Below are 23,460 nucleotides of genomic sequence, written 5' to 3'. Positions count from 1 at the left end.
GCCACGGGGCCGGCCCAATTTGTCTCTATTTTCAACCTGAATAATGTCTTGGTCTTATTTATATTTGTACCTTAAGCATTTAGAACAGAGTTTTGAAAGTACATGATGAGCCTATTAGTATGTAAACAAGTAGATGTGAGACAGGGCGTGTTGGGTGTTCTTCCACCACACAGTGTCTTCCTTCACACATGCAGCACAACTGGTAGTATGTGAGTCTCTTCATGTTAGATGTTCCCTTCTGTGGAATGAAGGGTCACAGAGGTAATGCCTTCTATTATTTCCACTTGCAGAGCAAGGCCATTTGTATTGGGTATCACATGGTGCTGGCTACACTTTAGTCCTAAGCAATGACTAGCCTATCACCCTTGGAATAGTTCCCAACCAGCTGGACCAGGCCCTGAGGTGAGTAGGGAAGTTAGATGGTCATACTCAGCTTAGTTACTAAATCACTGTCACTGAGTATGCATTTTGGAGGAATATGAATGTATATTAGTTTCCATCAAGGTTTTGTTTCCCAGAAGAAGAAGAAAACCTTTGTGTTTAGGTGAGAGAATTAAGTTGTCAATAGTTATCAGATGACACTCTAATCTTTTCTTGTTTGGATGTATTCTATGTACCTCTCTTGTTGGGAGCATAGAGGGGAGATCCTACCCAACAATGCCCTTAGCATCTTCCTGATTTGCATCTGGCTTTGTTCCTGCTGAGACAAGCTGGAATCCCTGTTCTGGAAGATCCATGGTATAGCTGTTGTGAGGGTCTCCATGGAAATAGGAACCAGAATTTTAACCAGTTTGCACTTTCAGACTTGGGTCTCAGTAGTTCCCATAGTAGCCCTTACCAGGAAATGGCAAACATTGGATATTGGTATTTCAGGGCAGCAGCAGCCTTTTTCAGTCTCCCTTCCTATTATCTTATCTATACTATGTTGTGATCAATTGCTGTTGGGAAGGCACTTGCTGTCACTGAGTCTCAGTTTCTACATCTGTAAACTGGGGGTAGTAGTATGACCATATTTACCAGTGCCCAGGGAAGGCACAAAAAGGAGACAGAAACATATTGGAATTCCTGGGATTTTCTACCTTACTTTTCCTGGGGATCATTTTCCAGCTTCCCATGTCTGTCCTTTGTTAGTGTTCCAGCTTGAAGCCACTTCTTTCCTTCATTACCTTTCTTTAGGGCTCCATTATCTCACAGAATCCAGAGGTAATCCATGTTGTGTGCACAGTTGTGTGTCTCTCTCCCTCCGGTGTGATACTGCTCACAAAGAAGGGGACTGTATGGCTTCTAGCCCACAGCCTTCAGGATACCTACACATAACGTTCACCCAGTTGCCCTGGGATCAATGCATGAATGAGTAGATGCATTCGTGCAGTACACTTTCCAGTGGCAGCTATGGATTTTACCAGGTGCCTCCTTGAGAAAACCTTAACCCATAGATGACAAACCCTGATGGTGTAAATTTAAGGTTGCACGACAATGTACCAAGAAAATAAAAGGAGGCCGTGAGCTAGTTTACCAATGAGACGTCTACCTTCTCAGGCCAGTGACGGGCAGCCTTCGGGACTTTTGGGTCAGAGGGTTGGAAAGAATTGGTTGGGGGAGAGTATTACTTTCTGCAGACGGGCTGAAGTTGAGAAAGTATAGAGAAGGAAGTGCACAAAAACTGCTTAAATGTCTGTTTCTGTCGAGTTCAGAATTTTGTTTTCCACACAACCCACAGTTTCTCAGGCCAAGCAGACACAGAGCATGGGTCAGAGTGACAATAATGAGCTGGTGTAATTTCCAGATGCTCAGCCCTTGGATCTTTCCCATTGGGTGTTTGGTGGGGGGCTCACAGGTGACAATGCTACTACAGGCTTTCTCTTTACTAGTTCCTCACCACCAATTAGAAATACCCCCATTAGTCAAAAAGCAGGAAGCCATCTGCTCTGACCTCTTTGCCCTGGAGAAAAGGCTCGTGTCATCTTTTTGGAGTCCTGGTTGCTTGTGTGCTGCCTGTGGTGACATCTTTTGTGGCTAAAGCGGCTGGAGTCCACTCGGCCATCCAAGCTGCTTTCTCCTCTTCACTCCCTTCACACCCATTGTTCTCGCACATTGATCTTTCCAGAGATAGGAGGCCTTTCTTTGGTCAAGGATCTGTCTTACTGTCTGTCTACTGCAGGACCCTCTGAGATGCTGGACTGGAGGCAGCATGAATTGATACCACTTGGTGCAGCCATAACCACTTTGTCCATGTCCTGATTCTCCTTCAGGTGCCCCCTTGAAGACAGAATGTGATGGATCAGCCTGAATGTGTAGTGATGGTGGTCCAGGCACAGCCGGGCCCTCCTATTTTATTAACTATCCAGGAAGATGGTGTGGTCACCCATGAGCCACAGGGAAAGGACGTACAGGGGGCCCAGCAATCTCACCTCTACCAACTCAATTCCAATAACCTTTATGGATGCCCCCTCTGCCTAAGGCACTCTGCTAAGGACTAGGGACATAATGGTGACTAACACCCAGCTGCCCTTGAGAAGGTCTCAATCTGATAAGGGAACTTGTCGAGGAAACCAACAGTGGTGGTGGAGGTCAGAGAGGACAATAGCAGACTTAGGAGGAGATAGAAGATGCCCAGAGGAGGCAGTGTTTTATATCTGTTCAGGAGGTTTGTGAGGAAAGACTCTAACAGAGGGGTTTCAGTCTGAGCTGGGTTTTGAAGGATGAGTAGGAGCCTTCAAGGGGGCACAGGTATATTTCTGTGCAGAGGAAAGTGCATGTGTAAAGATCTGTAGGCCTAGCCAGTTTGAAGGATTTCAAATATTTTGGAGTGCATGCAGCCATGGAGTCAAGGACAGGTTAGAGATTGAAGGCCAGTAGCTATATTTGAGTTTCTGTAACCTTTGGGCTTACTGATAACACTGATTGGGTTGTTTATTGATTTCCCACACAATATGAACTCAAAGGAGGTCAAACTGGAGTGTCCATGATGCTGTTCCAAGTATCAGGGGGGAGAGGACACATGGAGGTGGAGCACAGGTGTCTCCTCTACTGGCTGCAGCTGCAGCACCGCCCCCTTTCCCAGCACATAAACCTTCCAGCCTCACTGAATCTCCACCGGGCTGGAAGGGAAGCTCTGTATCCATGGCATAGACACAATAGCACTGACTGCTGAAAGGAAAACTCAGACGAGAGAATATCAGAAGGAAAGTGGCCATGGACCTGATCCCAAACTTTTCCACAGAAACCTGGGTTCTCCTGGCTACCAGCCTGGTGCTCCTCTATCTGTGAGTAACTGTCCAGGCTCGTGTCCTCTGTAACCTTGGACTTGGGGAGGTACTCAGGGTCCCCTTTCCCTTATCTGTTTTGAAGATTTAAAGAGTTAACAAAGTGGAAGTTGCTTAATCGTTGGGTAGTAGAAACATGTGAGAGGTTATTATTGATCTGACCCAAATCCATTGAAGGAGCACCTCCCCACCACCGCCAAAATTTGTGTAGCTGGGAGAGTTTATTGACATTATTTGCTCCTGTGGCTGATCTTCTGATTGACTACCCATGTGGACCTAGACTCTTCAACCAGAATTCAGCAGAGGCTGTTTGAAACCAACAGGCCCCCCGGGCAGTGGAGTCCTCACCCCCTTCCCAAGCTCTGGGGATCCTGGAGGCAGGAGGAAGTGGCTTGGGTTTTTGTCTCATTATCTTCACCTTCCAGGCTCTGTGTTTACTACAAGAGACAAGTAGAAGGACTGGCTCCTGTGTCACTCAGGTGGCTCCTGCTTCCCTCCCTCCTACCACCAGGCATCATCTACACAATTCTCCTGGTGCACCTAGACTTTGCTAAGGCTGGGGACTGCTCTGCCTCTCTCCTCAGACTCAGCTCATCCTTCTTTGCTGTTCCTCTCCCCTGTGTATCCCCTTCTAAGACTCAATTCCCCGACCCTGTAATATGCAGAACTACTTATTCCTAAATGAGAAATCTTTAGAGCAGAGGAGACCTGGCAGAAACCTTGAAATTGTATTCTTTCCTTTCACCTTTTCCTTCCAGTCTCTGGGAGGGTCAGCATCACTATAGAGATTTCTTTTCCCCCTGGTATGAAATCTGCTAACAGCCTTCAAAGGCATGACTGCAAAAGCCAATTTAGATTTTAAATATTTTTCCCTTTTAGTTACAGTACAGGAAGATGAATGAAAACCATCCAGCAGAGGAATTCCTTTCAATGGTGGGATCCTGGTATCATAGTGCAGGTTGGGAGAGGATTTATTTTGACGTGTGGGTAGGGAAGGCCTCTCTGTCACATTTGACCTCTGCTTCCCTCCAACTTTCTGAGAGTAGGAAATCATGAACACAGGTACAAACATAGGAAATAGAAATCCGGTTGTAATTCATTGGACGAAATGTTAGGATATCCGAGTATTTTGGCAACATATTTTCTGACTGATGACATTTTAGAGTTAATCGTTGTGGTTTAATTTCATTGTATTTAATACTAGATTTTTTACTGAGATAAGACTATTTCCAGAATGTACTTTCTGAAGGATAAAAGAGGGCTATTGGTTTAGTATTTGCGGCTAGAAAAGTGCGTAAATAACTACACCTTTGTAGAATAAAGTGAGGAATATGAATCTAGGGTACAAATATATACTTCTATGATGTAGATTGTATACGTGTTTTTAAATATCGCTGCCCAGTACGTTCTTTTAATCTCTCAGTGTAGGTGAGTAAGCGAGACTGTGAGCCAGTGATGATATGAGAGGCATCCAGGTGGGAATTAGGATGAAGAGGAAGAATATTTCTCATCCCTCGGAGCAGAGATCATCCTCAGTCTTGGTCTCACATGGGCAGCAGGCTTAGCATCTCATCTGCTTGAAGCCTGGAGACAAGGACACCATATAAGTCACTCTGTCTGTGGTTTGTCTGGCAGTAAGACTGTCATTAGATAGCGTCACCACTGGACAAAGAACACTAGCCTTAGAGACACTCGTGTAGCCAGGAGTCGGTAGCTGTACAGTAGACAATGGCCTCCTTATGCCAATACAATGTAAACATAATAAAAAAGGTTGGCTTTATTACTTTCACTTTCACTTGTACCAAAAGCCTCATTACTCTACCCAAAAGAGAGAAGCTGGAAAGAAACTGAGGAATTCACCCAGCCCACCGTCTGCCTTGATATGGAACCATGTGAGTTTAGACACTAGACTAGATCTTTCCTTGGGGACCAGGGTTGCTGACACATTCACTCAATTGCTTGGCCTCACCTGAGAGTTCATGTAGCACATTGAAAGTTCAGAAGCAGAAATTGGTTTAATTGATTTGCCATGGTTGTGATGGCAAAGGAAGGAACTGTGTGGGAGTAACCGAGGCTACCACTGTTTCTGGCAGTCAGTGCCCATCCTTCCATCAACTGTTCTGGAGAAAGGATCCCAATGCCCAGCTGGGCCTGCTCAAGGTGCATCTGCTGGGTCCTTCAAACACAGATCCTTTCATGCAATTTTTTGGTTTTATTTTATTACATATTATAAGATTTGCTGTATTAATACAGAATATTTGGAACCTATACTGCCTAAAAGGCTAACCTCCAAAGACAAAGAGACAAGGTCTTAATTCTACTCTCTGGAACATTCAATGGTTACGCATTTTATGTTGTATTATGCATCTTTTGTTATCAACAGGAGGATACCTGAAGTTTGGAAGGCCCTCTATATTTGGCTGAAAGCCCTTGTAGAACATGCTGTACCATTTACACATTGAATACTTTGTAGCCATACTTTCCTAATTTTCCTCTACAGAGTAAGTCTTGTAAGCCTAGCAACTTCATGGTTAAAACAGTTGCTGGCAGCCTCTCCCCTCAGCCACTCATTTTCCTCCATGCTTTCATCTCTCAGTAACACCAGAATGGGGAGAAATGGAAGGATCCAGAACCTCCAGTTGTGGATTTCTACACATGATACATGAAAGATGAGTTGCAGGCAGGCCTGAAATAGGGAACACCAACCTTAGTGGGTTTCTGAGACAGCTAATGCACAGAAGCAGTAAACTAACTGCTTTGTGACTGACCATCTTGAACAATGAGTGTTCCTCGCACCGTGCTTAGCAGATGAGTATCGTAGGTTGGAGAACCAGATGCCACGAAAGGAAGAATGGTCTGGACATGGATTCTTTAGTAATTGGATCCTTTATATAGTATCATTCAGGGAACATATGGATCAATCACCCTTGTCTTTTGCTCAAGTCAACCAAACTGCCTGACAACAGAGTCTTGAGTGAGACTGAAAGATGCTCACATTTCTACGAGGCCAATGGAAGCTTGAACACAGTCTTCACTCTATTGAAATAAGAACCCTGGCTGCTCCGAGGCCTGTATGAAGACAGATTTAAGAAGGACCAAATCCTAAAATCGGGCCAGGGCATAGGGGAAGGAAAATCACAAAAGTCTTCGAGCACAGTGTAAGAAAAATGCTACAGTAGGCTCTCAGTAACTCTATGTTGTTGAGTGGATGTAGTTATGCAAAATCTCATTCGAGCAGAAAAAAATTTTTCCCCTTTCTACCTAGAATGAGAATCTCTAAATCATGGGAGAGTCAAGCTGCTAAATGGACATGAGTGAATTCCCTGGGAGAATTCCAGCCTGAACCTCTCAGGGGCCCTCAAGTTTGGAAACAGTTGTCAAGTATTCACTCTAGGATTGGGACCATGGAGACTTCAGCTGCTTTTAGCCACTCATGGTTACTTTCTGTGGGTCTCGCAGTGGAGGTGCGAAAGGAGATCGTGAGTGAATGTAATTATTGCTGTTGGAGTTGCTGTTATGTATCGCCTCCACGTTACCTCCTTCTCTTCAGTGTTCCAGTTCTGAGTCAGGGACTGGCCAGCCCTAGCACCTATTCCACAATCCCTGTGACCTGGATCTCTCTTTCACTTTATAGGTATGGGACCTATACTCATGGCCTTTTTAAGAAGCTGGGAATTCCTGGGCCGACACCTCTGCCTTTTTTGGGAAACATTCTAAGCTACCATAAAGTAAGTGTTGTTGGAGCTTTGAGTTTTGCTTCTTTTTTTTTTGTTGTTGGTGATGAAGACTGGCCCTGAGCTAATCCTCCTCTTTCTGCTGAGGAAGATTGGCCCTGGGCTAACATCTGTGCCCATCTTCTTCTACTTTATATGAGATGCCACCACAACATGGCTTGGCAAGTGGTCTGTCACTGTGCGCCTGGGATCTGAACCTGTGAACCCTGGGCCGCTAAAGCAGAGTGTGCGCACTTAACTGCTATGCCACCATCCGGCCCTGTGTTTTTTTTTTTTTTCCAAACAAATGCAGACTCACTTATACAACATCACTAGAATGGAGGGGATTGGACAACGTTGGTAAAATTTAATATAACTGAATGGAATATACTAGGTGACAAATGGACTGTGAGTTTTGGTGGAGCCATTGTGGTTAACTCAGCTCTGATGCCTCTCTCAGGGCCTGGCCCCTCGGTGGAAGGTTTCAAGTTCATGTCCAGACGGCAAGCAGGCAGAGCCTTGCATGTAGATTGGTCTCTGCCTAGACTGCCTTTCCCACAGACCTGAGGCTTGTTTCTCAGATCCCAATTCTCCCAACTGAAGCCTTCAGTGCTAACTGTTGCCTAAGAACTTTCATATGTTTTTCCCTCTGAAAAAGCAATTATTTCTTTTCTAACTTTCTCAGATCTTCTCCCTAGTAGATGCACCCCAAGATCCCCATCTCTGAGACCTTTTTTTGCATGGTCAAAACATCACAACTGAAACTTAGTGATGGGGAGATTATTTTTAAGTTATAGAAATGAAAACTCAGAGCAAGTGTTTTAATTTGCTCTGTCCCGTGTGGAGTGGTGGCTTCTCCCCATCTTTTCTCGGTTGAGCTGGAAAACTAGAAGGCAGGTCCACTTTGTCATCCAATCATTCACTCACTCACTTTCTCACTAAACAAATATGCCTTAGACTTATTTAAATCTGCTAGACTAAAAGAGGTCACCAGTGCCTTAAACTTCCTAACTCTGCTAGAATTCTAGAGAGGGCTCATGAGATAAATGAAAAGGATGCTTAACAAGGAGATGAAAGAGTGTGCAGGGCACGCTCACTTTCCCTCGGCTTCAGTTTTGTCGTGTCCCTGGAGCTAATAATTCAGAGAGTTATTTAACTTCAGAGACAACCCGGGCACAAGTGAAAATACTTTAGGAAGAGAAGGAGTTACTTAGTATCCATAGACGTGGGTAAGGGATTTAGTATCTACCATACTTGTAAAATGTTCAAAATTAAATGCTCCATTTCAGATATCTCCTCTATTTTCTCTTCTTTCCTCTAAGACATCTCTGAATAAGAGCTCCCTCTCATTGCTAGTGAAAGATAGTAAGACTGATTTCATGAGATTTGAGTACTTTTTGTGCCATTTGTAGGTAGGGTTCAATACATTTCAATTAGTAATCTAATTTTGTTTCTCCTTGCAGGGTGTTTGGGATTTTGACAATAAATGTTTTAAAAAGTATGGAAAAATGTGGGGGTGAGTATTCTGGAAACTTTCATTGGATAGATTTGTTGTTATGATGATGCCCTCACCATGTGGAAGGCAATCTCAGCCTCTTTTAGAAATTTTAGAAATATGGCAATGAAGTCATTCATAAACTATCACTTTTGAGCATTCCAAATCTTTGTCCATCTGTAGACACATTTTTACATATTTGTGATCAGTATGTCTACAGTTTTCATATAATATTATGTCACACGCATTTGTCATGTTTTTGATATAATTTTTCATTACCCAGGTGGTAGATTTTCCTAATTAATTGTTGTTTTGTTCTTAGACAATTTACTTAACATTCAATTATTTACTAACAAAACTTTCTTTTTATAATGAAATATTTTAAACAAAAAATGATGGAGAATGGTACAGGAAATACCCATGTACACACCACCAGACTTAGCAAATGTTCTAATGTTCTTTCCAACCATCATCTCTAGGAGTATGGATTCTGTAACGTCAGGATGAAAGTCTGGACTTTTAGGTGTGGCTCCAGCTGTTGAATCCAGCTTGTTCAATGTAATCAGCTCTGTTTTCCCAACAGGGTTTATGATGGTAGACGGCCTGTGTTGGCTATCACAGATCCAGACATGATCAAAACAGTACTAGTGAAAGAATGTTATTCTGTTTTCACAAACCGGCCGGTAGGCATCCATTTCTTTTAATGTAAAATTTTATTTATTAAGCTTGTATTTATAAATAATTATAGGTTCACAGGAAGTTGCCTAAAAAAAAAAATGTACAGGGAGGTGCTATGTCATTGCCCCTCAGCAAGCTTCCCCCAGTGGTAATACCTTGCGTAACTATAGTACAGTATCAAAGCAGGACATACTGTCCAGTGAGCTGATTCAGATTGCATCAGTTTTATGTGCACACATTTGTATGTGTGTGAGCGTGTGTGTGTGCTGCTCTGTGAAAATTTATCATGTATGTAGATTTGTGTAACGACCACCACAATCAAGATAGAGAACTATTCCATCACCACAAGGTTGTCTCTTACTATTCTTTTATCATCACGGGGCATAGCTTTTCTTTTCCTCTTATCAGGGTCTTTAGCAGAGCAAACATTTTTTATTCTGATGAGGCCAATTTATCCGTTTTTCCATTTATTTATTTATTTTTAATTTTTTGTTTATTGTGGTAACATTGGTTTATCACATTGTATAAATTTCAGGTGTACATCATTATACTTCTATTTCTGCATGGATTACATCATGTTGTCATGTTTACCACTGAAATACTGATTACAATCCATCACCACACACATATGCCTAATTATCCCTTTCACCCTCCTCCTTCCCCCCTTCCCCTCTGGTAACCACCAATCCAATCTCTGTCTGTGTGTTTTTTTGTTGTTGTTATTATCTACTACTTAATGAGTGAGATCATACGGTATTTGACCTTCTCCCTCTGACTTATTTCACTTTGCATAATACCCTCAATGTCCATCCATGTTGTCACAAATGGCTGGATTTTATCGTTTCTTATGGCTGGTTCCAACAACATTTTTCATAGAAATAGAAGAAAGAATCCTAAAATTTATATGGAACAACAAAAGACCCAGAATTGCTAAAGGAATCCTGAGAAAGAAGAACAAAGCTGGAGATATCACACTCTCTGATTTCAAAATATGCTACAAAGTTATAGTAACCAAAACAGCATGGTACTGGTGCAAAAACAGACACACAGATCAATGGAGTAGAATCGAAAGCCCAGAAATAAACCCACACATCTATGGACAACTAATCTTCGACAAAGGAGGCATTTTTCCTTTTATGGGTTTGTGCCTTTGGTGTCAAGTCTGAAAAGTTTTCATCAAGCCCAGGTCTCAAAGATTTTCTCCTATTTTTTTCCTAAGCATTATATAGTTTTATGTTTTACATTAAATCCGTGTTCCAGTTGATGTTAATTTTTGTATAAGGTGTGAAGTTTAGATCAAGGTTCGTTTCTTTTTTTTTGCATATGAATGTCTAACAGCTCCAACGCCATTTGTGGAAAGGCTGTCTTTCCTCCATTTAATAGTTTTTGCACTATTGTCAAAAAACTGTTGGACCTATGCATGTGGGTGTATTTCTTATTCTCTGTTCATTGATCTGTGGGTCTATCCCTCCACCAGGATCACACAATCTTGATTACTATAGCGACAGAGTAAATCTTAACACCATGTAGAGTGATTCCTCCCACTTTATTTTTTTTTTCAGAAGTGTTTTAGCTATTTTGGGTCCTTTGCCTTTCCATACAAATTTAGATTAAGCTTATCCACGTTTACAAAGAAAGTGCTCAGATTTTCATAATATCTACACATCAATTTGGGGAAAAACTGTATCTTTAGTAGGTCAAGACTTTCAATCCCATGAACACAGAATGTCTCTATTTATTCAGGTTTTCTTTGATTCCTTTCATCAACATTTTGTAGTTCTTAGCATAGAGATTCCATACATGTTTTGTTAGATTTACACATAAAGTGTTTCATTTTCTTTGGAGTGATTGTAAATGGTATTGTGTTTTTAATGTGTTTTCACATATCCATAGCTATTATATAGAAATGTGGTTGATTTTTGTATGTTGATCTTGTATCCTACAACCTTGCTGAGCTCATTTAGTAGTTCTAGAGGTTTTTCTTATATTCCTTGAGATTTTCTACATTGACAATGATGTCACCTGAAAATTGGGACACTTCTATGTTTTCATTTTCAATCTGTATGCCTTTTATTTTTTTTCTTGTCTTACTGCACTAGTTAGGACTTCTAGTATGATGTTGAATAAGAACAGTGAGAGTGGATATTTTCCCCTTCTTCCTTATCTTAGGAGGACGCATTTATTCGTTCACCATTTTAAAATTTTTAAAATTTATTTTGGAAAAATAAAAAATGTATATGTTAAGGTGTACAATGTGATATTTTGATATATGAATACATTGTGAAATGATTACTACCAATGAATTAACATATCCATCACTTCCCATAGTTACATTTTCTTGTGTGTGTGGTAACACTTAAGATTTACTATTCTCACATTTTGAGTATACAGTACAGTATTATTTACTATAGTCACCATGCTGTACATTAGGTCTCCAGAACTTATTTCTCTTATAACTGAAAGTTTGTACCCTTTGAACAACACCTCCCATTCCCCGTTCCCTAGCCTCTGATAACCACCCTTCTACTCTCTGCTACTATCAGCTTGACTTTTCTCTTGTAGATTCCACATACGAGTGAGATCATGTGGTATTTGTCCTTCTGTGTCTGATAATCTTCTTAGTGTGTTGTCCTCCAGGTTCATCTATGTTGTCACAAATGGAAGGATTTCCTTCTTTTTTTTAAGCCTGCATAATAGTCCGTTGTATGTTTGTATATTATATATATATGTGTACATCATATATATATGTATATTTACATATGTATGTGCACACATTTTCTTTATCCATTCATCTATCTATTTACATTTAAAGTAATTATTGATTAAAAGGACTTATTATTGCCATTTTGTTATTCTGGGTGTTTCATAGATCGTTTGTTCCTCCTTCCTCTCTTCTTCCTTTTTTCTTTGTGATTTGATGATTTTCTATAGTGATGTGCTTTGATTCTCTTCTCTTTATCTTTTCTGTATCTACTATAGGTTTTTACTTTGTGCTTACTGTGAGGCTTCTATAAAACAACTTGTAGATGTGATAGTCTATTTCAAACTGACAACAATTGTACTTTGTTCTCACTCAAAAACTCAATGCTTTTACTCCCCACTGGCATTTTTAGTTTTTGACATCACAGTTTACATCTTTTAATATTGTGTATCAATTAACAAATTATTTTAGCTATAGTTATCTTTAATTCTTTTGTCTTTTAACCTTTACACTAGAGTTGTGAGTGATTTGCACACCACCATTACAATATTATTGTAGTCTGAATTTGAATATATATTTACATTTCCCAGTGAGTTTTATACTTTCATATAATTTCATGTTACTAGTTAGTGTCCTTTTGTTTCAGCTTGAAGAACTCCCTTTAGCCTTTCTTGTGAGGCAGGTCTAGTGGTGATGAACTCTTTCTGCTTTTGTTTGTCTGGAAATGTCTTTATCTCTCCCTCATTTCTGAAGGATCACTTTTCCAGGTAAAGTATACTTGTTCGGTAGTTTTTTCTTTCAGCACTCTGAATATATCATTTCAACCTTCCTGGGCTTCAAGGTTTCTGCTGAGATATCCACTGATAGCCTTATTAGGGTTCCCTTCTAGCTCTCTGTTGCATTTTAGTTCAGTGTTTGTATTCTTCACCTTTAGAATTTCTTTTTGGTTCTCTTTTTTTGTTTTATATCTCTTTGTTGAACTTGTTATTTTGTTTTTATAATTTTTTTCTGATTTTGTTAAATTACTTATCTGTGTTCTCTTGTAGCTCTCTGTGCTCCTTTAGAACAATTATTTCAAAATCTTTGTCAGGCAATTTGTGGATCTACATCTCTTCGGGGTCAGTTACTGGAAGTTTGCTGTGTTCCCTTGTTATTCTCATGTTTCCCTGATTCTTTGTGATCCTTGTAGTCTTGCAATGATGTCTGTGCATTTGAAGAAGCAGTCACCTCTTCCAGACTTACAAACTAACTTCAATAAGGAAAGACCTTTGCTTGTGTGTTGGCGCACACTGTACTGTGTTGTGGCCCTCAGTCTAGTGGTTCTGGGGGCCAAGTGTGGGGTTTTTGGTAGCTCTGGATTCAGAGGGGCATGGTTGGCTCAGGCAGCTTGGGTTCACAACATCATCAACTGCATGATCCTTGGCCGCAAGAGCTGTGGAGGGTCCGCAGTGGCCGCAGTGGCTGTAGAGGTCTTCAGCAGCACCTCCAGGTGTAGTAGCAATGGACCTAGGCAGGCGGCAGTGGTGGCCAGAGTTGGTGGTATGCACATGCTCATCTGTGGGTGCTGAGTGCAGGCACATACACTGCAGGGGGGCTGGTGACTGGAGTTGAGACTGGCAGCGTGCAGGTGGGCGACTGCAGGGGTTAGCTGTGGGCACATGCAGTGAAGTCCACTGACAGGAGTCAGGGCTGGCTCCAGGCACCTGAGCAGCTGCAGGGTCCTGGGCTGTTGTTATGCACATGCCCAGACACAGAGGCTGGGGCTGCTGCTGGCATGGATCCCAGGGCTCAGGCAATTGTTGGTGGCACTGGCTAGGACAGTTCTGGCAGGGGAGGAGTAGGGCAGGGTAGGACTCAGGCAGCTGGAGTCTGTGAATATGAAAACACGTGGGGCTATCAGCAGCAAAATCTGCAGAGTGTCTGTAGCATCTATGCTGGCTGTTGGTTTCCTCAACAGCAGAGGTTTAGGAGTCTTCTGCAGAGCAGGCCACAGAGAACCATGGTCACTCCGCCACATGGCTGTTACTCGCAGTCCCTGCCCTTCTTTGCTCCTAGCTGTCTTAAGATGTGTCAGCTATGCCAGTCTCTGGGTGGGGTGAAACCAAAGCAGTTCATTAGCGCAGTGCCCTGAAATGCTGGGGAAACTGGTCACTTGCCCTGCTGTCCTATTCCCAGCAAGTAAAAGTCTTTCTGGCTGGGAGTTCCCTCTTGGTGCTGAGCAGTGCTGGCCTGGAGGATGGGATGATGCAGGCAAAATGAAACTATTCTCCCTACTCATTTTGCAGTTATTCTCAGGTTCTTTGCTCCACTGTGTTACTGAAGTATCTTAAGTAGACTCCTGAGCTCTCCTAGACCTATTTTCCTTTGTGGATAGCTGTCTAATTGTTGTTCTTTGAGGGGTGATGGAGGCTGGAGTCCTACTCAGCCAGCTTAGTGAAGTCACTCCCGTCTTTCATTATTAGTGGGATGTTGGCTGTAGGTTTTCTTGTAGATGCTCCCTACGAAGTTGAGGAAGTTTCCCTCTCTTCCCAGTTTTTGAGTTTTTATCATGAAATGGTGTTGGAGATATCCATTTTAAAACCAAATATAATTTTGAAAGAGAAAGAAAATCTCGAGGAGGTTGGCTTGGTAGGCCAGCCTGAAACTGAGAAATAGAATTATCTCTTTCTTTTCCTCTCTATCCCTGGAGGAAAATGTAATGTAAAGGGATTTCCATGTGATTTACAATTTCTTTAGAATAGGAAATAGATTACTAGTCTTTTAAGTATTAACTACTATTTTTTAAAAGTCACCATATCAGGACATCCCTTTTTCAAGTTGCTTTTGCTGTAGATACATGTAGACAGAATTGGCCTGAGGCAACATACAGTTTTCCAAGGCTATCTGGCTGTCTGTCACCAATCCCTTTCTACTCTGCACAGCCCTGGAGGATGTACTAGGTCTTATGCCTGTCTATTACCCTGGAAGAACAGGTTCCCTACCACAGGGGTCATTTGTATTTAAATGGTGATTGTAATATAAAGGCTGGAAATCACATCAGTTGTCTGGATGTCTCCTCCACCCTCAAAGGAACCCAGGCATTTGGAACAAATATTTATTGAGCATCTATCATAAGGTCTGCTACTAAGTAGACAGTCACTAAATATTTGTTGAATAATTGATGCCAATTTAACAAATTTTCCGCAATTGTTGAGACCTCCAAAACTCATGTAGGGTAAAATGTCTTTTTCTTTTGAGTGTAGCGTATTGGTCTACTGGGATTTATGAAAACTGCCCTCCCATTGTCTCAGGATGAACAATGGAAGAGAATACGAACGTTGCTCTCTCCAACCTTCACGAGTGGAAAGATCAAGGAGGTAAAGAAATTAATAGGACTTTTAATTAGAAACTTAAGGAAAGCACCTGGGGCCAGGTAGAAACTAAGATAGTAGTCTCTTCTCAAGGAGTATTTTGCCGAATTTGAGCTTCCTGGAAATGGTGTTTTATCTTTATGTCCTAAAAGAGACATTATAAGATTCCTTATACAATGTCACTTACTGCTCCATGCTTGCTAAAGCCAAGTCTTTCTAGGACTTGAGTCTCTGCATTTCACTATGGGTGGTGTTGCATTTTGTGTCTAGATGTTCCCCATCATTGGCCAGTATGGAGACATGTTGGTGAGGAATCTGAGGAAGGCAGCAGAGAAAGGCAACCACATCAACTTGAAAGAGTAAGTTGGACTGCATCCGCTGGTTGTCTGAGCTCTGTCTCGAGACCCTCCAGCTGCCTGACGTGGAGCTGGAATTCCCACTGTTGAGTTACTCTAGTGACCAAACAGAAGTAGGCGTGTGGTGTTACAACTCCAATGAGTAACCCAAGAAGAGTTGGCTCACACACGAAGGCAGGGAAGCCAGGAGAGAAAGGGTCTTCTCACCTGTGTACATTAGCCAGGATTGATTTATCTGCTTAATTGTCACTTTGGATATTCTGGAAGGCAAAAACGCATAGTTTAGAAAGAAGAAACATGATTGTACTAAAGTCTTCTGTGTAGAGGTTATGGAATGGTCAGAGAGGAAGGCATTTGGTACATATTGGTGGGCAGCGGGTGGGGCAGGAAAGTTTCATTGTGGAACAACTTAAACCCCTTCATGATTTTGCTGAGGATATCCAAAAAATACTAAATATTAAATCTTACCACCACTTCTCCTTCCTTCAGTCTCAAAGAGAGAAGGCCCTGTACAGGCTATGGGTAGGGTGACAATATCATCTGTTGTCTAAAGTGGGATATTTTTAATTATGCAGGGACAATAGGTGTGAACTTGGATTGTCCTGGGAACACTGGGGACATATGATCACTTAGCTATGGGATCACCTAAATCAATGTTGGAGTGCTCTACTATTATTTTCTAACTAGAAAATAATAGTTTTTACATTTACAAAAATGATTCATCCCTCAGGGCAACCTGAGATCACTGGAGTTGAGGAGGGCTGGGTCTTTCAGGAGCCTTAGCAGGGGTGTAGAGAAGGAGGGATGACATTCCTGGCAACTCAGAACAGGGTGCTGCTGTTCTGTAATGTGCTAAAGAGGAATCAGCTCTGAGTATAGATATTTTGGCGAGGCAAGACCAGATCAATGTCATCTTTCTTGACTCCCCTAGAATGAGTTAGCTATTCCACCCTTTGTCCTGCTGAAACACAGTGCTCATATAGGTACTATTGCCCATACTCAAAACACACTATTTTAATTTTTCTGATTATGGGTCTCTCTTCCTCTATGACTCAGCTCCTTCAGCTCAGAGGAGGGTGTAACATACCTTAGTGTCCCCATCACCCCTAACACAAGGCCAAGTGCATCATTGGAACCTGATGAACACCTCATGAGTGAGTGTGATGGTAGCATAGACTCTTCAGATGATGCAGCAGAAGGTTCTGATGGTGTGTGGCTCTTTACTTGTCTTGCCTGGGCATATGACTTTACGTGCACTTCTTGCTGCATGTGTTGGATAAGGATAGCAAAGAGGTGCTGATTTTAATTTTCCATGTCTTTCTTTTTCAACTTAGCATCTTTGGGGCCTATAGCATGGATGTGATTACTAGCACATCATTTGGAGTGAACATCGATTCCCTCAACAACCCACAAGATCCCTTTGTGGAAAATGCCAAGAAGCTCTTTGGATTTGATTTCTTCAAGCCATTCTTTCTCTTAATAAGTATGTGGACTACTATTTTTCCTTTCCTTCCTTCCTACTGTCTTTCCTTCTCACACCGTCCTTCCCTCCTTTTTGTTCTTCCTTCCATCTTTCCTTCCTTCTTTCTTTCTGTAACAGCTTTATTGATTTATAATTCCCATACCATATATTTCACCCATTTATAATGTATAATTCAATGGTTTTTATATCCTAAGTATCCATCTACAGATGAATGGATAAAGAAAATGTGTTATATATGTACAGTGGAATACTATTCAGCCATAAATTGGATGGAAATCCTGCCATTGCAACAATATGGGTGGACCTTGAGGGTGTTATGCTAAGTGAAATAAGTTAGAGAAAGACAAATACTGGATGATCTCGCTTATATGTGGACTTAAAAAAAAATAAAAGAACCAAACTCATAGAGAAAAGAAATCAGACTTCTGGTTACCAGAGGCATGGGTTGGAGTAGGGGAATTGGAGGAAGGTGGTTAAAAGGTAAAAATTTTTGATTATAAGATAAATAAGTACTGGGAATATAATGAACAACATAATGTCTAGCTAACATTGCTGTATGGTATATTTGTAAGTTGCTAGAGAGTAGATCTTAATACTTCTGTCACAGGGGAAATTTTTTTTTGTGACTATAAGAGTTGAGGGATGTTAATGAAACTTATTGTGCTAATCTTTTCATGATATATGTATGTCAAGTCATTATCCTGTTCTTAAGTTCTTGAATTTATACAGTACTGTATGTCAATTATAATTCAATTAAACTGAAAGAAAGATTTTTGTTACATTCAAATATATGTTCGACTATCATTACAGTCAATCATTAGAACATTTTTGTCAACACAGATACCCTGTACATTTTAACCAACCCTACCACTCCCCTTACTCATAAGGAATCACCAATTTACTTTTTGTCTCCTTGGATTTACCTAACTTGGACACATCATAGACATGGAATCACACAATATGTGGTCTTTTGTGGCTGGCTTTCTTTATTTGGTGTAATATTTTCAAGGTTCATCCATGTTGTACCGTGTATCAGTGCTTCATTTCTCTGTATGGTCGAATCATTCTTCAGGATTTTCTATATATAAGATCATGTTATCTGGTAATAGAGATAGTTTTACTTCTTCATTTCCTATATGCATGCCTTTTATTTCTTTTTCTTGCCTGATTCCCCTGGCTAGAACTTCTAGTACAATGCTGAATAGAAGTGGTGAGAGAGGCATCCTTGTCTTGCTCTTAATAGTAGAGGAGAGCAACCAGTCTTTCACTATTAAGTATGGTGTTAGCTATTTTTTTTTAGATGCCCTATATCAGATTGAGGAAATTCCCTTCTATTCTTAGTTGGCTGAAGGTTTTTAACACAAAGGGGTACCGGATTTTGTGAAATGGTTTTTCTGCATCTACTGAGATGATCATGTGGTTTTTGTTTTATATTCTATTGATATGGTGTATTACACAACCTTGCATTCCTGGAATAAATTCCATTGTTTATGGTGTATACTTCTTTTCATATGTTGCTGGATTCAGTTTGCTAGTACTTTTTGAGGCTTTGTGTAATCATGGTCATAAAATTTGTTGATCTGTACTTTTTTTTTTTCCTGTGATGTTTGAGTCTGGTTTTAGTGTCAGGGTGATACTGTCCTTGTAGAATGAGTTTGGAAGTGTTCCCTCCTCTTCTATTTTATGGAAGAGTTTGTGAAAAATTGGTCTTAATTCTTTTTTAAATATTTGGTAGAATTTCCCATTAAACCATTTGGATCTGAGCTTTCCTTTGTGGGTAGGGTCTTGATTACTAAATCAATCTTTTACTTGGTATAGGTTTATACAGATAGTCCTCTCTTTAATTGAGGTCACATTTGTTTATAACATTTTATAAATTTCAGGTGTACATCCTTATATTTTGACTTCTGTGTAGACTGCATTGTTCTCACCACCAAAAGTCTAGTTGCCATCTGTCAGCATGCACACGTGCCCCCTTTACCCCTTTTGTCTCCCTCCCGCTCCATTCCCATCTGGAAACAACCACAGATTGTACTTCTTTTTGAGTCAGTTCCTGTAGTTTGTGTCTTTCTAGGAAATTGTCTATTTCAGCTAAGTTATCGAAATTCTAGGCGTACAATTGTTCATGGTATTCCATTATAGTTCTTTTTATTTTATTTTATTTATCTATTTTTTCCTGAGGAAGATTAGCCCTGAGTTAACAATCTTCCTCTTTTTTTTTTATGGTTGAGGAAGATTGGCCCTGAGGTAACATCTGTGCTAATCTTCCTCCACTTTATATGTGGTTCACCACCACAGGATGGCTGATAAGTGGTGTAGGTCTGTGTCTGGGATCTGAATGCGTGAACTCAGGCCACTGAAGCAGAGTGTGCTGAACTTAACCACTATCCCACAGGGCCAGTGACCTCTTTTAATTTTTTTAGTGTCAGTAGTATTGTCCCCTATTTCGTTTCTGAAGCTAGTAAGTTGAATCTTCTCTCCTTTTTTGTTGGTCAATCTAGCTAAGGGTATTTTCAAAGAATCAGCTTTTGGTTTCATCGATTTTCTCTATTGTTTTTTATTCTCTATTTCATTAGTTTCTGCTCTTGTCTTTATTATTTCCTTCTGCTTGCTTTAGGTTTGTTTGCCCTTCTTTTTTCAATATGTTAAGATGGAAAGTTAGGTTATTGGTTTGAGATCTTTGTTCTTCATAAATGTGCAAATTTGTAGCCATAATTTTCTCTTTGAGCACTTCTTTTGCTACATCCCATAAGTTTTGGATTATCATGTCTTCATTTTTACTTACCTACAAGTAATTTCTATTGCCCTTTTAATTTGTTCTTTGATCCGTGGGTTATTTAGGAGTGTATTGTTTCATTGCCACATATTTGTGAGTTTCCCAATTTTCTTTCTGTTCTTGATTTCTGATTTCATTTTCCTTGGGATTAAAGACATCATGTATTATTTCTATCTGGAGTTGTATTTCTTGAACTGCACAATTAATTAAAGTAGCGCACTATGGTACAGTTTATCCAAAGAGACTCTAATCTAATGGATAAACGGCTAAGAGGTCAAGAAATGCAATCCTGTTCCTTTGGTCACTCCAAAGATGCAGAGGGCCATTGACCTCACTGTTGTAGTTATGGCCTTTAAGCGTGGACTTACTGTTGCTCAACCATTGGCTTGGAAGTCTGAAGAAAGGTGATAGAGAGAATGGTTCCTAGTTGAGAAGCTTGTGTTATCTTTTACTCTTCTGATTGGTAGAGGCAATTGTAATTCCTACAGGTAAAATTTACTTTTTCATTGTGCTTTCTTTTTTCTTTTTCCCTACAGCTCTCTTTCCAATTGTTAATCCAGTTTTTGAATTATTAAATATCTCTCTATTTCCAAAAAGTGTTACTGATTTTTTCACAAAATCTGTAAAAAGGATGAAAGAAAGCCGCCTCAAAGATAAGGAAAAGGTAAAATCTGGTGGTGGTTACATGTGGGTGTTCACCTTTCATAATTTATTGAGCTGTGTACTTCACTGTGTGTACTTCACTGTGATGTTTTTCAGGTGGAAGAGATCTCTAGGGTTTAGAGCATGAGACTTCTATCATTTTGGGGAAATGAAGAAGGTGGAAGTTGGGGAGGGAGATAAGAAAATGAGTCAGAGGGCCATGTTTAAAATTTAATAGTAGGCATGACATTTACTATGTCACTGCATGAATATTGTTGAGCCAAAACTTTACTACTTCTCTTCAATCAATTGTCAAAGGATAAACATTTCTATTTAAAAATTATTTTACTGGTATTATAATTTCATCAGATCTTAGAGTGGCAAGGAATCATTTCAATTCCAAACCTCTTATTTTACATGTTCCCCAATGGAATCCCCCATTAGGCTACCTGTAGAGTACAGTCTGTGTTAAATTGGTGCCCTCTCATAGTCTGAAGTGGGCATGAGTCTTCTCTGGCATTGAGGCTGCAAGCTGGCTAACCCAGCTTTGCCTTCATTAGGTCTGGAGACCATCACAAGGATGTCTGCAGTCAGGGGGACAGGGCTGAGTATTCCCAGAAAGTTACTGAAGATTGTGTAGAGTTCTGGGAGTGTGGGGCCTTTGAAGAAGTTCAGAGAAAAGCTGCTGATGAACTCTGCAAACATTAGGGGATTAATTTACGTGGCCAGTCATTAAAAATGAATGCTGGGGGCCGGCCCGGTGGCGCAAGCGGTTAAGTGCGCGCGCTCCGCTGCGGCGGCCCGGGGTTCGCTGGTTCGGATCCCGGGCGCGCACCGAAGTACTGCTTGGTAAGCCATGCTGTGGCGGCGTCCCATATAAAGTGGAGGAAGATAGGCACCAATGTTAGCCCAGGGCCATCTTCCTCAGCTAAAAAAGAGGAGGATTGGCGGATGTTAGCTCAGGGCTGATCTCCTCACAAAAAAAAAAAAAAAAAAAAAATGAATGCTGAAGAAAAAAAAAGTGATTGAAGTCAGGGACTTCTTCCTGAGCAAGCAAGCATGACAGGAGAAGGAAGAGGAAACTCTTTGGCCAAGAAGCTGTGTTCAACAGCCAGTGATGCTGAAAATCAGAGAGAGTGTGGACCAAAAAACAGTTGGACACGATGGCTGGATTTCTCTTGGGGAAACATCTTGCTCTTCAACATTTGTAGCTGGATGATTTTGTTCACTAATGACTCGGGAAACACTAGTCAGACCTCTGGACTTAAAGGGGCCATATTCTTAGGAAAGAGGTTAGGTACTGCACTCATTTATTTCTGGCTTCACAAGTAAGTGTTTATCACTGAAATGTATCTCCTTCCAGCACCGAGTGGATTTTCTTCAGCTGATGATTAACTCCCAGAATTCCAAAGAACTGGACACCCATAAAGGTAACCAAGGAGTGTGTCAGAAGGCCAGTGTGGGGAAGCTCGGAGGGAGAGGATGCTTCTGAAAACTTGCAAAAAGTTTTTCCAGACAGATGGGAGTTTAAGCCAAATTGAAGGGAGACACATGTTCCTATATAAATGGTACCCAGAGGCACTTTCTAGAAAGGTACAGGCAAAATATTTTTTCAAATCTTGAAGATCAACTGTAAACAAGTATTTCATGCCCCAAAGTCAGTTAGTGGTCTATGGATCACCTACATCAGAACCTCTGGGGAGCTTGTTTCTATGTCAATTCTCAGGCCTTGTCCAGACCCCGTGAATTAGAACCTCCGCCTGGAAATTTGCATCAAGGCTTCATCACAGAAGGCACATTGCCCCGGTGTTGGTGACCTTAACATGGAGAATTGTTTAAAGTTGTGTTCACTAGCTTAATCTAGTGTCAAGTTTTATTTTTTCCTTTGTATTAACATGTAACCTCTGAGGGAAGCCTTTCAGACTGGGTAAACATTCTGTACCTCTTCAAATTTCATCTACAAATTTGTCATCTATTGATGGTTTTAGATTGAAACCATTATTCCTATGATGGTTGCAAAATGATTACTTTCCAATTCCATCATTTCTTCTACATTTATGAGTTGATGTTCCATTGTAAGGAGAACTCTCCATTCTCTCACTTATATATTTGTTTACATATTTATATCAGTATGATCTCGTATATTACTAATTTCCTCTTTTATATCATTCTCTATTTTGATGCTCAAATTCTCTCAGGTTTGTCCATGGGAAGCCCTTTCAAGTGGGCTCCTTTGTCCTTTTATTTTTCTTCTTTCTCTTTTTATTTTTTCAATAGATTTATTTAGAGCACTTTTAGATTCACAGCAATATTGAGTGCAAGGTACAGAGATTTACCCTATACCCCTTCCCCCCAATGACACACAGTCACCCCCACTATAGAAATCCCTACCAGAGTGGTATATTTGTCACAATCAATGAATGTGTGTTGACACAGTATCACCAATGTCCATAGTTTACTTTAGAGTTCACTCCTGGTGTTGTACTTCCTATGGGTTTTGACAAATGTATAATGATATATGTCCACCCTTGTAGTACGCAGATTATCCTGTATCTTTTCACACGTTATTTTGTGAGCATTTCCTTGCTTTCTGATGGAAGACATTCCAGGTTTCTCTTCTATTTCACTTGATGAGCCCTGGAATCCACCATTTCTCCAAGGACCTCTGGTTTCTTTTAGTGAGAAATGGTATTTAGAAACCCAAATCTGGGATGTAGGAGTGCTCATTGCTAGTAGCATTTCTTTGCTTCTAGATCCTATCAGTGGACAAAGCTAAGAATGTCAAATATATTTACACAGAACTGATAAATATAAATATTTCTATATATGCTCATAACCAATGATGTAAACATGCTCTGTATCCCTCACTCTAAAAGAGGCTCTGATTTATAGTTTATTTCCATGACATGTATTCTCCCATATGGTTAATTTCAAGCTACTGATGGTTTGACACCCATCTCACAGAATTCTCAAATATTTACCAATTGGTCCTAGAGAGTA

The 23,460-nt window shown here is 40.6% G+C and overlaps 1 protein-coding gene across 1 annotated transcript in view; it reads left to right on the top strand.

Annotated features, from left to right (window-relative positions):
• The first annotated feature begins 3,195 nt into the window (after nt 1–3,195).
• The window catches only part of LOC131422203 (cytochrome P450 3A12-like), a 34,398-nt gene continuing 14,133 nt past the window's right edge, over nt 3,196–23,460 (top strand). Inside the window, exons 1-9 of the mRNA XM_058569211.1 lie at nt 3,196–3,266; nt 6,901–6,994; nt 8,443–8,495; nt 9,058–9,157; nt 15,096–15,209; nt 15,474–15,562; nt 16,894–17,042; nt 20,355–20,482; nt 21,824–21,890. Coding sequence (XP_058425194.1) covers nt 3,196–3,266; nt 6,901–6,994; nt 8,443–8,495; nt 9,058–9,157; nt 15,096–15,209; nt 15,474–15,562; nt 16,894–17,042; nt 20,355–20,482; nt 21,824–21,890 — 865 coding nt within the window. The remainder of the gene's footprint in view (nt 3,267–6,900; nt 6,995–8,442; nt 8,496–9,057; nt 9,158–15,095; nt 15,210–15,473; nt 15,563–16,893; nt 17,043–20,354; nt 20,483–21,823; nt 21,891–23,460) is intronic.

This window comes from Diceros bicornis, chromosome 26 (assembly GCF_020826845.1).
Source record: "Diceros bicornis minor isolate mBicDic1 chromosome 26, mDicBic1.mat.cur, whole genome shotgun sequence".
Classification (NCBI taxonomy): domain Eukaryota; kingdom Metazoa; phylum Chordata; class Mammalia; order Perissodactyla; family Rhinocerotidae; genus Diceros; species Diceros bicornis.
The sequence above is the reverse complement of the archived record's forward strand: the minus strand, read 5'-3'. Positions and strand labels throughout refer to the sequence as shown.